Source organism: Taudactylus pleione, unplaced genomic scaffold (genome assembly GCF_031769625.1).
Source record: "Taudactylus pleione unplaced genomic scaffold, aTauple2 ptg000201l, whole genome shotgun sequence".
NCBI lineage: Eukaryota > Metazoa > Chordata > Amphibia > Anura > Myobatrachidae > Taudactylus > Taudactylus pleione.
In genome coordinates, this window is record NW_028284603.1 from 56462629 (window position 1) to 56479268 (window position 16640).

The 16640-nt window shown below is 41.4% G+C and overlaps 1 protein-coding gene across 24 annotated transcripts in view; it reads left to right on the forward strand.

The window, feature by feature from the left end:
• The first annotated feature begins 2034 nt into the window (after positions 1-2034).
• The window catches only part of LOC148518421 (sodium/calcium exchanger 1), a 369187-nt gene continuing 354581 nt past the window's right edge, over positions 2035-16640 (forward strand). For all 24 annotated transcript variants that reach the window (XM_088477623.1, XM_088477627.1, XM_088477628.1 and 21 more), the window contains exon 1: positions 2035-3843. In XM_088477623.1, coding sequence (XP_088333749.1) covers positions 2048-3843 — 1796 coding nt within the window. In that variant the 5' untranslated portion in view covers positions 2035-2047. The remainder of the gene's footprint in view (positions 3844-16640) is intronic.

The following is a 16640-nucleotide window of genomic DNA, read 5'->3' on the forward strand; positions in this document are numbered from 1 at the left end:
GACTCAGCATATGAGATTTGGAACCAGATATGACTCAGCATATGAGATCTGGAACCAGATATGACTCAGCGTACGAGTTCTGGGTTCAGATATGACTCAGCATATGAGATCTGGAACCAGATATGACTCAGGATTTGAGCTCTGGGACCAGATATGACTCAATGGGGTCTGTTTACTAAGAAATAAAGTGAATGGAGATAAGGTACCAGCCAATCAGCTCCTAACTGCCATGTGACAGGCTGTGTTTGAAAAATGATAGCGGGGAGCTGGTTGGTTGGCACCTTATCTCCATAGACTTTATCTCCATCCAAGGCTTAGTAAATAGACCCCAATATATTTTGGGCCACAAATATCACATCTTTATATTCTTCACAGCAAATATGGCTCAGCATGATATACTTTTCTCCAGATATGGTTTAACTTTGTGTACTTGGCACCAGGCGTAGTTACGCACATTACACTAGGCATGATATATGACTCTCTATCATGACTGGTCTCCAATATGACCCTACAAACATTTGTCTCTAGTTCCTAGATTTTTTTTTATATTTTTGAGGTTAGCTTATACTATAAATGCTCTGAGGCGTATCCTGATAACTGTTTATTGATCCAAAGCTAAACCTGAAAGCTGCTGCACAGGCATTTACAGTGAACTCCAGTTCATCTAACAATAGCAGGGCAGTCTCCGGGAAGGAAAGTTACAAGACTGATCTATAGCAGGAGCTGCATACAGAGAGAATGAGTACAGTGCCTGGTTTAAGCAACATGGCCTGCATAACAAAGTTGACCATGGAGTATGTTCACTGTGAAAGGCATTTGGGTGGGGTAAAAAAAAAACAGCAACATTCAGAGTGTCGACATTCATACATGTGACACAATGCTGACATTGCTAAAATGTCAACATTTTGAATGTTGACAGTCGGGATATCGACATAACAATTTTAGTGCATTTAAGCTCTACCCTAACTCTAACACTAATGGCAGTCTAACCGTAACGGCATCCTTACCCTAAAGGTAGACTAACTGTAACTAATGGCAGCCTAACACTAATCGTAGCCTCACACTAACATGAGCTGTCGATATTGTGCATGTCAACATTATGTCAATGTCGACACGTTGCCTGTCGATATAATGACCACTTTGACATTCTCCAGTGGACCATGTCGACATTCTGACTACATATGGATGGCACGAAGACTTTTGAAAATGCAATGAACTACTGGTTATGCATCATATTGGATATTACCACCATAACTTCTTTAAGTTTACGTTGCATGCTGTATTCCTTGCATCTGCAGAGGCATGTTGGCTTTCCAGCTAGAATAGTTAGATTAAACTAATAGTAAAAGCTTCATGTTCATTTTCTAGCTTGGATATCCACAAACCACAATATTCAATTGTGGTTTATAGTATAAATATTTTTCTTAGTAGGAAACAACATTATTTATTACTTTGTTACTGTTGGTTTGAATATGTTGCTATATACTTTTTACTTTTCATTCTTGGGGCTCAATCCAATTAGCCGCGAAGGGTGCAAGTTGCCGTTGCCAAAGCGTTAAAACTCCGGCAATGGCACCTTATCTCACCCTATAAGGCTGCAAACACTTTTGTGCGAGTTCGGGCTGCCGAAAAGTGCGGCTGATTTGCACCCGCGAGATCATCGCAGCTAATTGGATTGACCCATTATTGTAGAATTTGCATGTCCACTTTATAATAGTTGTAATTTAAAAGTTTGTTTAACTAGATAAAGACCACATTATAAAATATATGATTTATTTATTTTGCACAGCTAAACAAAGATTAAGTCAAATGTTATAATGGTGATTGCTTAGTAACAATAGTATTTCCAGCAGCAGACGTATAGTTGATAATATAAATAATAAATAAATGAACTGCTTTTAGGCCCAAATATCCATTTAATAGTATCTTGTAGCTGATATTAAAAACTAAAATATGATGTCAATGATGATGAAATTTAATGTATTGTTTCTTTGTTATTATTTCAGATTGCTAGGCATTCCGAGGGTTGTCTTGTGTAGTCATCATCATGTTGGTAATAAGCAAAATATCTACCTTGCCTGCTGGATTCCCCCTGCTTGTCATTGTGCCTCTGTTGTGCCATGTGGGAACAATTTGTGGTGAAACAACCGCAGCTCCAGAAACGAAAAATAAAACTAGAATATGTACTGGTTCCTATTATTGCAAGGAAGGAGTCATTTTACCTATTTGGGAGCCACAGAATCCATCGTATGGTGACAAAATTGCAAGAGCTACCGTATATTTTGTTGCTATGGTCTACATGTTCCTAGGAGTATCAATCATAGCCGATCGATTCATGTCCTCTATTGAAGTTATTACATCTCAAGAAAAGGAAATAACCATAAAAAAATCAAATGGTGAAACCACAAAGACAACAGTGAGGATATGGAATGAGACTGTTTCCAACTTGACCCTTATGGCCCTGGGGTCATCTGCTCCAGAAATTCTCCTTTCTGTGATTGAAGTATGTGGACATAACTTTCAAGCAGGGGATCTTGGTCCTAGTACTATTGTAGGCAGTGCTGCATTCAATATGTTCATCATTATTGCCCTTTGTGTATATGTTGTACCTGACGGAGAAATAAGGAAGATAAAACATCTCAGAGTTTTTTTTGTCACTGCAGCGTGGAGTATTTTTGCCTACACTTGGTTGTATATGATCTTATCAGTTTTTTCACCTGGTATCGTTGAAGTCTGGGAAAGCTTGCTTACTTTCTTTTTCTTTCCAATTTGTGTCATGTTTGCTTGGGTGGCAGACAGGAGACTCTTGTTCTACAAGTATGTCTACAAGAGGTACCGAGCTGGAAAACAAAGGGGCATGATCATTGAAACAGAAGGAGATAGACCATCATCCAAAGCTGACATTGAAATGGATGGAAAGGTTCTCAACTCTCACACAGAAAACTTTATTGATGGCTCATTAGTTCTAGAAGTTGACCAGAAGGACCAAGATGATGAAGAAGCAAGAAGAGATATGGCTAGGATCTTGAAAGAACTGAAGCAAAAGCACCCTGATAAAGAAATGGAGCAGTTGATTGAGTTGGCTAACTATCAAGTTTTAAGTCAACAGCAAAAAAGCAGAGCATTTTATCGCATCCAAGCCACACGTTTGATGACTGGCGCTGGCAATATATTGAAAAGGCATGCAGCAGATCAAGCACGGAAAGCTGTCAGTATGCACGAGGTTAATAATGAAGTTGTAGAAAATGACCCAGTTAGTAAGCTTTACTTTGAACAAGTAACTTACCAGTGCCTAGAAAACTGTGGAACAGTGGCACTAACAATTGTGCGTCGTGGAGGTGATTTGACCAACACAGTGTTTGTAGACTTCAGAACAGAAGATGGTACTGCCAATGCTGGTTCAGATTATGAATTTACTGAAGGGACAGTTGTTTTTAAACCTGGTGAGACCCAGAAAGAGATTAGGGTTGGCATTATTGATGATGACATCTTTGAAGAAGATGAAAACTTTGTGGTTCATCTTAGCAATGTACGAGTTAACGCTGAGATCGCAGAAGTGAATGCTGAATCCAACCATGTAACATCTCTTGCTTGCCTTGGATCACCTTCTACAGCCACAGTAACCATCTTTGATGATGATCATGCTGGCATATTTACATTTGAGGAGCCACTTAACCATATAAGTGAGAGTGTTGGCACCATGGAAGTGAAAGTTCTGAGAACCTCTGGAGCTCGGGGAAATGTTATTGTACCCTATAAAACTGTCGAGGGCACAGCAAGAGGTGGCGGGGAAGACTTTGAAGATACATGTGGACAACTAGAGTTCCAAAATGATGAGATTGTGTAAGTACCACCAAAAACACATAAACACAAATCCATGTTTACCATTGATATGCAGTGCAGAACACTCATATTCGCATATTCACAATGCTAACTTCTTTTGTCTTTTTACAGAATTTATGGTGGAGATCTATTTTAAAGCATACATTAATACGCACAAATTTGACAACTCCATGTTTCACAAAATGTTTTTTTTTGTTTTTGCTTAAACAGATTTGTCAAACAGAACATTGTTCGATTTTGAAAGCAACTGAGTCAATTGCGTGGGTTGCCTTATGATGTATACTATGAATTTTGTGGTGTACTGAGTGTGAGGAGAAAATAAGTAGTTCATATACTGTAATATATACTAACAATATATTTAATGCACAATTGAGGGATCATGTTTCACAAGCCATTTGCAATAAGTGCCCTTCCAAACATTACAAACCCATTACTTTGGTTGCCTGGAGTTCAGTGTCTGCATAGCTGGATGCTGTGCAATGTCGATTCTGATTGGTTTGGCCAATAGCAAAGTATACAACTTAGTCTTACTAAAATTATGTTTGTTAATTGACTATTGTGTAGTAGAGTCTGTGCTGAAAATTGTGTTGGGACGATTTTTATTTGCCTGGTTTAAATTTTTCCCCTTCAACTCTCTTAATTTTAGATTGGAATTGTGACATTCTCTTGAAAATATAATTGCAGCTATAGACTTATCATTGGGTCTTAGTCCAGTTTTTACTGTCTGCTATTGGCCAAATACTAGATAGGTGACAACTGTAGACTCACCCTAGATGAAACCAAAATTTCGGACTTTTGCTACTGATAATTTTGCCATGGAAATCTAGTATAGTTTACCTGAATGCAGAAGTTATAAACTCAGTCAACCACAAATTGTCATATAAAAAGTTAGGGGCAGATTCATGAAGCCGCCACTGCCGCGCATTAACTTCAGAAGGCAGATTGTGCTTGCAGCCTACGGAGGTTCCATGCAGAATCTGCCTACCGTAACAAATGGATTGAGATTGAGACGTTATTAGATAGCAAATTGAACGAAAAGTGACAAAATTAATAACTGACATTTTACATAATTTCTTTCAAAACATTTTATTAGATGTATGATTAGGAAGCTTTCTGACAATATCGCTGTTACTATTAGCCTGTGTCACATTCATCTGTGATCTGCAACACATGGTAGTATTTAAATGTTTACTGAGCATATCTAAAATCGGGTACACACCATGCGATCCAGCGTCAGTGCGATACATTGTGAGCACCGCACACCGCACAATCCAATGTCCAAAAGCGCAATGTGTCATTACATGTTGCATGTAACTGCACCGCGTCATTCATTGCATCGTGCCATCTGCAGTGCAGAACAGCAGATGGGACGATGCGATGAACAACCATCGCGAATGTCGGATTGGGCGTACACACTATACGATGTGTACGATATATCGTTCCGATCCACATTATAGTGGGCCTGATTCTATAGAGGACTCAGAACCTCAAGCAGATTCCCGATTACCGGAAATCTGCACATGCGCTGGACTTGTTCTGCGCATGTGCAGAGTGGGTCCTGCAAGAGCCCACGCAGGCCCTCCTATGCCTCTGTCTGATTGACAGGCAGAGGTATTTGGGGGATGGGGACTGCCGGTGTCCCCGGAAACTGGGGTGCGTTGCCCCCATTTTCTGGGATGAGCAAGACTAGGGTCTGTGTCCATAATACGCGCAAGCCGGCCAGCCTGCGTAAACGCTGAGGCTTACTTAGCTGTACGGTGCAGCACAGATGGTCACGATGGTGATCCCAGGCTGCAACCTAGGTCGCAGCGCTGGGATCGCAGATGCTGACAGGAGGCGTCTCTTCACTTCTGATGCCTCCTGCAGTATTTGAATTTTAGCAGGACGGAATTGCCAACTGCTGAATCAGCCTCAGTGTGTACCCAGCTGAAGAGATAAAAATGAAAGAGAGAGTCACCCAAAACACTTGCAACATGCCTCAAATCTTAATCCATAGTATTAATCCAATGTTTCAATCATAATCTGTAGCTGTTATGTAAATAGAGTTAAAATAAATTAGCCATGAACATGAAGAAAACACCAGCAGGGGCTGCAGACTCTTCACAGCTTTTTATTGTGCATAATGTACATCTGGTAATTAATCTTTAAAAGTATGGCCAGGTATTTTAGGTGCATTTTACGGCTGATTTCCTTCTACAAGAGATTGTATTGCCCCCCTTGTGTCTATGTAGAAATAAATAAGTAATCATTTTGCACTTATAAGTAATACAATAAATGCGAGCCGCAGCATTACGTCTCTGTACTCCAGCTTGTTACTGAGCACATACTGCCATGCTGTTGCTTAGAGATGGAGTTTGAAATATAATTATTTATTAAAAGCCATTCCTTACGCAATGGAAAAGGGAATGTTATATCTACAATGCAGACAGTGTAGTTAACATTTAGTTTGATGTGTTTGCTATTGCCTTGTTAGAGGTAAGCCATTACAAAATGTCATGACATTTTTTTCTGCAGAGAATATTGTATGAAAATTACTATAGGGTGCTAGTAGCAGTAGCTTTTAGATTGGATTTGTCACCAACACTCTGTGGATACATAGGCGTTATTTATAATGGGTGCAGGCTGTGTGGTGCACACGGGCACCTGGATCCAGGGGGGCCCCGTACAGCACTCCCTGCACCCGTATTATACTTACCTTGTGCCAGCTACTGGGTCCCTCCTACTCCGCGGCTCCATCTTCCCAGTGACATCTTCGGTAAGATGGCGTCGCTCAGTGAATGCAAAGATGCTGGCACTGTGCCAGAGCCTTTGCTCTCTTATGCATATGCGCTATCATCCAGAATGTCACAAGGAAGATGCACCGGAGAGGAAGAGGGACCCACGTGGCCTGGGGGGTGGGTTACACAGGCCCCCTCGGGATTTAATGCGTCCCTGTTTGGATGTATCCATGTTTTGGATGGAGCATGCATCATGAGCATGCATCTTTTCACTAGGATCCAGTATGTTATAAATATACTGTATATCTGGCTTCATGAATGTTATTAAGTGATGTCAGTATTTTCTAGCAATTAGAATGATGGTATGTTGGTTTAGCCCATAAATCGCATCCCTCCACTTTTGTGCAGGTGGTAGGTACACTTTTAATACAGAGGGAGCTGCACCAATTATGTAGGCTGAACCAATATTCATAAGAATTCAGGGGTCATTGTATCAATACTGTAGCTGAGTTATTTTAGTGCCAAGATCTTCCTGTATCGCCATTTATCACAGTTGAACAGGATATGATGGCGCTGCTACATGTCAACAGTTCTGTCGTCAGAGATTTCTTTCAGTATCTTACCCAAATAGCGACCTGTGTCCCTTTGTGTGGTCACAGCACTTAGGATGTACCTAGCGCTACTGAAGCCAGCCTTTCCCCCACCACTCCTCAAAATTCATATGTTGCTGCTGCATCTGCCAGTGGTATGTAGAATGGGGCAAATCTCCCATCTTTCTTGGTAGAAGCTGGCTTAATCTGTTTGAACGGGCCAAAAGCAGGCATAATTTGCATGCAGGGGACACAGGTCTGCTAAGTGTGTGCTAAGGGAGCACAGACTGGCTTATGGAGCAAGTCAAGTCGCTATTTGAATATGAATATATAAATTTTATATATATATATATGATATATATATATATATATATATAATAAATATAATCAGATGTTCTGATTGATTGATTGATTGACTCATCAATGCCCAGCCCAAACCCTGGCCCTAGAAACATAAAAATCAGGGCCTATATTCCTTCCATGACGTAGGTGCTCACTAAGGGCTGTATTCAATTAGCTGTGATAATATCGCTGGCCGGTTTTGCATGATATCGCTGATTCTGGCATGTGCGCTCCCGTTTTTCACAAAAAAAACGGGCGAAAACGGGTAGGTGTCAGGACATCTAGGAAAAGAGGTCTGTATCCCAAAAAAAGGCTATCGTCCATAGGAAATTATTTTACAAGTGTATTAATGTAAAGGTATTTATGGTACTTCAGTTGCGTCGGTTGGCTGTAATTTGCATATATATGAAAAAAATTTCGAAAAATGATTAAAAGCTATTTTTTTCCGGGAAATTACTGCTACATGTAAATTGGGGGTACGTACATTTTGATGTCATACAGCCCCCCGTAATACCAGAACAATACGTTAAACCCATTTTCAACAATTTGTTTTTTTTTTCACTCAAAATTTGACAGGTATTTTAGCCAAATTATGCAAATTGCAAACAACTGTTGGTGTAATTTATCATAAGGGGGGTGTCCAAAGGGTTCTGAAAGAAAATGTCCACATTTTAGCCAAAAATAGGGATTTTGCTTTTTTTTTTACCTAGTCTGAGATGGTGAAAATTTTTTGCCTATTTCACACTATCTGATTATCGTGGGTGTGATAATATCGTACAAATACCTGCGATAATCGGCCATTATTATCGCCGGCGATATTATCTCCGCTAATTGAATATAGCCATAAGAAGGAATTTTTTATAAATTTGACTCCTAAGGGGTTGAAAATGGGTAAAATGTTTCCTCCCCCTGTGCAGTGTCCTGTCTGACTGTCTCATCGTGGCTGTAGTACAGTTCATATTCACACACCAACTGTCACCCCAAGTGCAGCCAAACATCACTGGCAGTTGGTGCGTCTCCTCTATTTGAATAGTGAGGGAAGATTTGGGGGTAAAGATCCAATATTTGATGCAGGGATATAAGGTAAGGGTACAGCATTGGTAGCAGGGTTAGGGTATAAGGGTACAGTATTGGGTTAAGTGTTGATGGATAAGGACACAGTATTGGGCGTAGTGTTAGGGGGATAAGGACACAGTATTGCGTGCAGGGTTATGAGGGTAACCATAAAGTAGTGGGTTGAGGATTAGGGGGGTAAGTGTATAGTATGGAGTGTAGTGTTAGGGACACAGGGCCTGATTCAGAGTTGGGAATAGAGAGAGATCTCTCTCTCAACTGATCATCTTGGTGAAACCATGCTGCACTGCAGGTGGGGCAGATTTAAAATGTGCAGAGAGATAGATTTGGGAGGGAGGTGTCCAAACTGACATCTAAATTGTAATAATAAAGCTGTGCAGTATTTGTGGGCTACATGTAAAAGCAGCCAGTATTTACCCTACATGCAAAATAAAATGTATGTATTTACACCCCTTGCATTGCAACATGGTTTGTCCAGGTACACAGTTAAGTGCTATCTCTCTCTCTATTCCCAACTCTGAATCAGGCCCACTGTTAATACAGAGGTGAGAGAGGAAAATGTGTTACTACACAGGTGGAGGAGGGGAATGTCAAATGTGTTACTATGGGGTGAAGGAAGGGAATGTGTTACAGCACAGGTGAGGGAGGGGAATGTGTTACTCCAGAGGTGAGGGAGGGGAATAAGTTACTACAGGTGTGAGTGAGGGTAATGTGTAACTACAGGTGTGAGGGAGGGGTTATATTTCTACACAGGTGAGGGAGGGGAATGTCGAATGTGTTACAACACGGGTGAGGGAGTGGAATGTGTTAGTACACAGGTGAGGGAGGGTAATGTCTTACTATAGCAGTGATGCATTACTATAGAAGTGAAGGATTAAAATGTTACTGGAGAGGTGAGATTGAAATAGAAACAATAAATATCTAAGGTCTAACCAGGTACATATGCTAGTGTGTATATATATATATATATATGTACGCTCTCCCTGTAGAGGCAAAGTGTGACTGACATCTTGGCGGTCTTGTTTTACAGAAGTGCACTGTGTGTATTTATTAAAAGGTTGGGGCAAGTGACATTCCAGTGATGTTCCAGTTACTCAAATGTTGGCATTCTGACTTTTTCTGTTTGTTTTTTCCTTCATGTCATACTTTCTAACGCTTTTCATTTTTTAACAGAGCTGTAGTGACCAACACTGAAAATGTTGCCTTCATGGGCCATATCTAAAATTGAAATTTTGTGGCTTAGTTGTCCTTTAATGTGTGTAAAGAAAATATTTGTGCAAGAGGCATAAACTGGTATATGGTGTGTGAAGAGGCACAAACGGTATGATGTGTGTGATGGGAGCACAGGCTGGAAAAATGTGTGAATGTACAATACTGGGGTAATCATATGCCGTCATTGTTATGACCTGGAAGCTTTGTTACTTAATAACATAAACACAATCTCTTAAAAATAAAATTCTGACTCCTAACCCTTTGCTCTGGCTTTTAGGTAAGATGTCCAGGAACCTGACATCATTTGATATGCTGCAGTGTACTGTGCATATACTCAGGGATGTATCAACACCGTTCCTTCATTGAGAAAACTGTCAGGTAGACCCGTAAACACTTGCTGAATTTTATCACTTTTCCACCAAAGTCCTAGATCTGACCGGGGATTTGGAACACAGGGCCTGACTCAGACCCGCTCGCTAGGCTGCGTTCGCACGCAGCCTGCCAATGTTTGCAATCTGCGCATGCGTACCTATTGCAGTGCGCATGGGCAAACTAGTCCATGCGAACGGGAACGCCTCGCTAGCTAGAGTGACAGGACAAGCCATTTGTGGGTGGTGACAGGGGATGGTCCATGAAAACTGGGGAGTTGTAGTGAGAACGCAGGCGTGCCTGAGCGTCTCAACGCCATTTCAGAGGCGTGCATAATGAAGACACAGCGTCATAGTACACATCACATGCTTGAAAATCACACTGAATCACTCGCAGTGCTTGCGGTAGGATATGGTCAGCCAATAGTCCTGCGATCGCTTCCATTCCGATGGTACTCAATGTTACCGATGGTTGCATATACATCCTGGAGATGTCGTGCATAAATGGACATCTTAAGACAGGCTGCTGGGCGTCTGCATACACACTGCGATCGCACGCTCAGACATAGTGGGTGTGGTAATGCCTTGCCGTACGATCGCAGATTTGTATACTTTCGCTGCGTGCGAACGCATCTAGCGAGCGGGTCTGAATCGAGCCCACAGTTCCAAACCAGGTCAGACCCAAGACAGAAGCCTTTTTCACCGTGGCGCCGATCTGGGTTATTTCCAGATAGGCACCGCTCACACAGCACCCGTAATGACATCATCTCCTTGCGGATGTGGCTCTCATTGTGCTGTAAACGGGACAGGACGACACTGCAGCTCATCCAGGTCCTTTCCATGTAAAACCCTGCTAGTTACCCTGGAAGGATCCCCGGGTGACTGGACCTGGGTGGAGCCATTTCCACTGACAAAAATCCCGGGTTTTTGCGTGTTGATGTGTAATAACCCGGGATTTTCAAGTCAGTGGAAAAGGGGTTTAATATGAAACTTTGGTTAGATGCTGACGGTATTTTGGGAGCTGAGAAATCCCATTAGCTTAGTAAGCGTTACATTGAGGTTTGCTTGCTTTTCAAAAGCACACAAGGTAAATATAATACAGAAAAACAACAATGCAAACTTGGAAAATTGTTTAGACAGGTGATTTTGTTTTTTAACTTGCAGAAAAATAAAACACTCGGTTGGATCTCTGTGCTCGCAGATGTGAATTTACGCATTGTTTGCATATGTCTGTCCTATTGTGAGTTGGCTGGAACTTGGCTGGGTCTGTCTTTCTATAAAATTGGGCATTTTTGGTCTGGAATTGGATGCCAACAATGTGAGTGCTTGGAGCCATCCTGCATTGTGGGAGTGTCATGGGAGAGTTGTGGGCATGTATCTAAAGCTCCATGTAATTTGTGCGTGCGGGGCAGGAAAGCTTGTTTCTGTTGGGTATCTTGCACCTAGCATGGGGCTGGTGAATGTGCTGATACTAATGATGACGGTTGGCATGATGGCTGGCACGGGTTTCCTCTTGCAGTTGCATGGATCCCCGCATTAGCTGAAAGGAATTTTGCATTAGCATAAGGTAGTAAATCTTTGCCAATTAGTTTTCCTGGGGAACTGAGTGTCATTCACTTTCCACCTTTTATCAGTAAATTACGGCTACACAAACTCGATAAATTTACCCCTAAGAGCTTCCTTGCAGACTCCATACTGACATTTGGGCTTCATCCTGTGTTAGCAAACTATCCTATGTCCTTATTAATGGTAATAGGCTGCTGTTGCCCTTTCTATATGTTAGGTTATTCAGCCGTCAGGTATAATTAATGCTGTAATCATTCCTGACTAAACCTTTACCATATAAAGCTTAGTAACAGTGACCACAGCATCTATAGGCAGTTATTACACTATAATGAATAAACCAGTGCATAACGTTGGAATTATTCATTTTCCAGCAATTTCAGTACCATGATTCCATCATTGTTAATCCACTACTACATACATAGAGTTTTATATAAACTGATAGCCGAATGTCTGTGATTTTCCTGGAGCCCTCTGTGAACTTTCTGGTGCAGGGGCACAAGGCAATATACAGATTATTTCATGACTCAGTAGACATGAACACAGAAAATATGAAAATTACAGCAAGTTTAGTGTGACCTTCTGTTCAAAACACTTTGTCGATTGAATTTGCTTTCCTGCCTGACTTGATCATCAGATACAAACACAGTAAGATGCATGACTTTTATCATATGTGTCTGATTTTTTTTGTGCATTGTGCTGCATTGTAATTGTAGTCCATTTTATTTAGCATTTTTGAAACAGAACACTGACACATACTTGTGACATGAGGATCACATTCCTTCTACCACACATTTTATAGCCTCAAAAGTATTTTGGAAAATATTACCTCACTATTGCTTACATTTTCAATTTAAAGCACCATATAATATCAAAGCACTTTCCCCCTGGTTGTTATAAGTCTGCTCCTATAGACAGCAAGTTCATATTGCTTGCCAGGACTTCATTATCATGCTGGCGCTCCATATATGTGACTATTGAGGTCGGCCTATAGTACTGACCTTTATGCTCCATACCTCCAAATGCCATCCTGAAAGTCATCACCTTTACCCTAACTGCTGGCAGGGCCAAATTAAGGTTTGCGGGGACCCAAGGACAGCTAATTTGTGGAGCCCCTACCAATAAAATTGACACCCTCTATTTTTCTTAATCCTGCTCACATGAAATGTGCCCCCTTCCCCCCCTGCCACCACCATGCCATGCCCTTTGCCGGGTGATTCCTTTAGCTTAAGTCGCGCTGCGCTCCTCTGTCTCTGGACTGCTCAGCTCTTCCAGCACCTGGCAGCATCACAACAGATTTACATCATGTCTGCAACACTGCCAGGGGGCAGACCAGGACCCAGTAGCGCCTGGAGCCTGGCAGGGCTGCCATTGAGGCACCTAAAGAGGCACCGTGGGGTAATGGTTGCAACTGTGTGGGGGCCTCTGGATGACCTCTCCTGTCGCTCTCCTGCAATCCGCCCTGACTGCTGGAATATTGGAATATGTCCTGTTGACCGCAGAGCAGCCCTGAACAGGTACCGCGCACACCTGACACAGGTCTATGTGACTGTGCATGTGAGTTTTTAGAGGAGGTGAGGGGGGAGCTAGTTGTGGCATTGCCACAGCCAATTGCGACTCGGTCAAGTCCCCTGTCCTGTGGATACCACAGCTTTACACTCTATTTCACAATTCACTAACTTTGAAAATTGGGTGGTGTGATCCTCTAATTCTATACTGCATGATCACATAGTACCTCCACCTCACTTACTGTATATGAAAGGATATCCCTCCATCAATAACCAGTAAAATCTCTTTTAATTTGACTTGCTACACATAATTATCAGGATTAGAAAGCAGAGAGCAGGCTTGAGGTTGGTGTTGGGCTTCCCTTTCATGTAAGGGAGGAAAATGTACTGTGTAACCAGACTGACATTGAGATGGCCATTGACCATCAATGGTTAGTAACAATCAATGGTTTCCTCTCATCTCTTTTCAGCATTTCGCATGCGCAAAGTATTTGGACTGTGACCGTACATGCGCAGTGCTGGAAAGCAATGGGATTATGTCATCGGAATTCCCCCATCGGTGGTAAAACTCTGGAGGAAACCATTGATTGTTTATTACTAAACATTGTTGGTCAATGGCCATCCAAATGTCAGACCCGAACCATCGATGGTTTCCCCCAATGGTTAAAGACCATTGATCGTCGATAGTGAGCCCATTGATGGAAGTGAATAATAGTAAGTGATATTCATTATAACTACTTAACAACATATTTTTTCAGTGTTTAAAAATATTTTTATTGAAAATAATTGGGTCTATTCATAAAAAAACATGAAGTGGCTTCTAATAAATATCACTATATATCGCATCACATCGATGCGATATATAGTGACATTTAGTAGCCATTCATGTATACTAACCTCTCCGGCATCTTCGGAAGCTGTCCGGCCCTTGGTGATCCCTGTATGCAGTGAGAATACAGACATATCGAGAGCCCGATATACCTGCTTCTCACTGTGCATGCCCTGGCATCTGAGAGCAGCAGGTCACGTCAGACCTGCTGCAAAGGACGTGGGGAAAATGAGCGGAGCCAGCCCCAGGTGCCTGACAGAGAGCAGGGAAGTATGCAATTTCCCTGCTCTGTTCGGCTTGTGGTACAAATTATGCCATCCTCAGATGGCGAATCTGTGCCGCAGTAGAGGAAGGAAAAGCTGAGCTTTCCATTCTTCTATGAATAGCACTCACCATACAAAAGTATGGTGATGCTCTTCATGTATCGAGCAGGGGTGCCGTTAGAGAAGGAATAACCTTCTCCATGGTAACTTGCTCCATGAATTGCATGAAGCAGAGAAGAGCCCTGATTTCAGCTAAACAGGGCTCTTCTCTGCTTTATGAATAGACCCCATTATGTCAATATGTCCACATTGTATCAGTACCTCCCATTCCCCAGTGATAATAGAGCCACAGTTGCATAACTTCTCCCATCAGTGTCCATAGACTCCTGCTGTGGCTCTACCCCCTCCCCTCCTCCACCATGTGTCACTATATATGTATAGCACCCCACCCACCAGGGCAATAAATATTTTTGGGTCATTGGTGTTACCCTTTAAGTTGCAATAGATCACCCCCCCCCCGTAACATTACCCACCTTACCTGCAGCATTGTCCCTCACCATCCTGCAGAGCGCAGTGAAACGTGTGTCAGGGGTAACTAATCATCAGGGGAAGGGGCTTTATTCTAATTATATACACATTTGAATGATATAACCACTTTAGATCCCATTGCCCCATCATCTGATGCTATAGTTTTTGCTGATGAATATTCTCCCATTGCTTTTTTTTAAGTTTTGTTGCACAATGTCTAATCATTACCTGGCTATGAGCTTGTCATAGTGCAAACCATAGCCTTGTACAATTAAACATTTGTGTACGCATTCATAAAAGCATGTACACCTCCATCTGTTCAAATGCATTGTAGCACTGACTTTATGAATACAGCATTTCCTGAATTACAGTCAATGTGGCAGATGTATGAATGCATTGTAGCACATTATGAATACAGCATTTCCTGAATTACAGTCAATGTGGCAGATGTATGAAGCTCTGGAAAGTGATAAAGTGCATAGTGATAAACGACCAACCAATCCGCTCCCACCTGTCATTTTTCAAACACAGTCTATAACATGACAGTTGTGAGCTGATTGGTTGATCGTTTAGCACTCTGCACTTTATCACTTTCCAGAGCTTCATACATCTGCCCCAGTATGTTTTATTATTATGCTTTAAATGATGCATCACTAGGACAATTCAGTACCTTATACATTCTATAGATTGTAAGCTTGCAAGCAGGGCCCTCTTACCTCTATGTCTGTCTGTTATTATTCTGTTTTGTTCTATAAATGTTTCCAATTGTAAAGAGCAACAGAATATGCTGCGCTATATAAGAAACTGTTAATAAATAAATAAATTACTATGTTTAGAATATAGCACAAAAAAAGAAGTGGTTTAGAGCAGAGGTTCCCAAACGCATCTCTCAAGGCTCCTCAACAGTACAGGTTTTAGGGATATCCATAGCTGAGCACAGATTACTTAATTAGTACCTCAGTCAATTTGATGTAACCACCTGTGCTCAATCATGGATATCTCTAAAACCTGAATGTTGGGGAGCCTTGAGGACCGCGTTTGGGAACCTCTGGTTTAGGGTTTTAAATATATTAAGGGTTTGTTATCACAGTTGCTTTTGCCTTAGCGAGCACTTGAAGTAGGATTATTAAATCCTATAAGGAACATTACACATGTGTGCTCAGAGCGTGTGTTGGACAGATCATGAATGCAACATGTCTTATTGTTTGTATTCTGTATTCATCTTGCGTCGTGATCACTGCGAATTCTCATGTGTACTGTTGCCTTACTATTCCTGCAGTTTAATGGATCCTACTGAAGTGCCAATTAAGATGCTCTTTCCAAGAAAAGGGACATCCATAGTACATGAAAATCGCATGTCTGTATGAGTCTTTGAGGAGTTTTTAATGGAATATAAGTACCTCAGAGGTATTACAACAAGCTTACAAATTATTTTTCTTTGATACATATTCATTGGATTTCTTAACACACGCATCCCTATGCACTCAGCCCAAACACTAATTTAGCCATCCACGTGGCAGAACTGACTGTGTGTGCCTCCAGCATAACATGTATGTATGTCAATGTTTATTGGTACCAAGTTTCTATAGAATAAATAGTGAGTTCTGCTAATAATAATAATAATTCACAAGCAGCTTAGCAATTTGATCTTATGTAGGCAGATCAATAGTCGGACCACACGTTTTTTTTTTATATCAGCTGATGTGAATATGTGAATCTTTCAAATGCAAGATTAACATCTGCAGGAAAACTACAACTATAAGCAGCTGAAAAGGTGGTAGAATTTAACTGTCTACAAGTGGA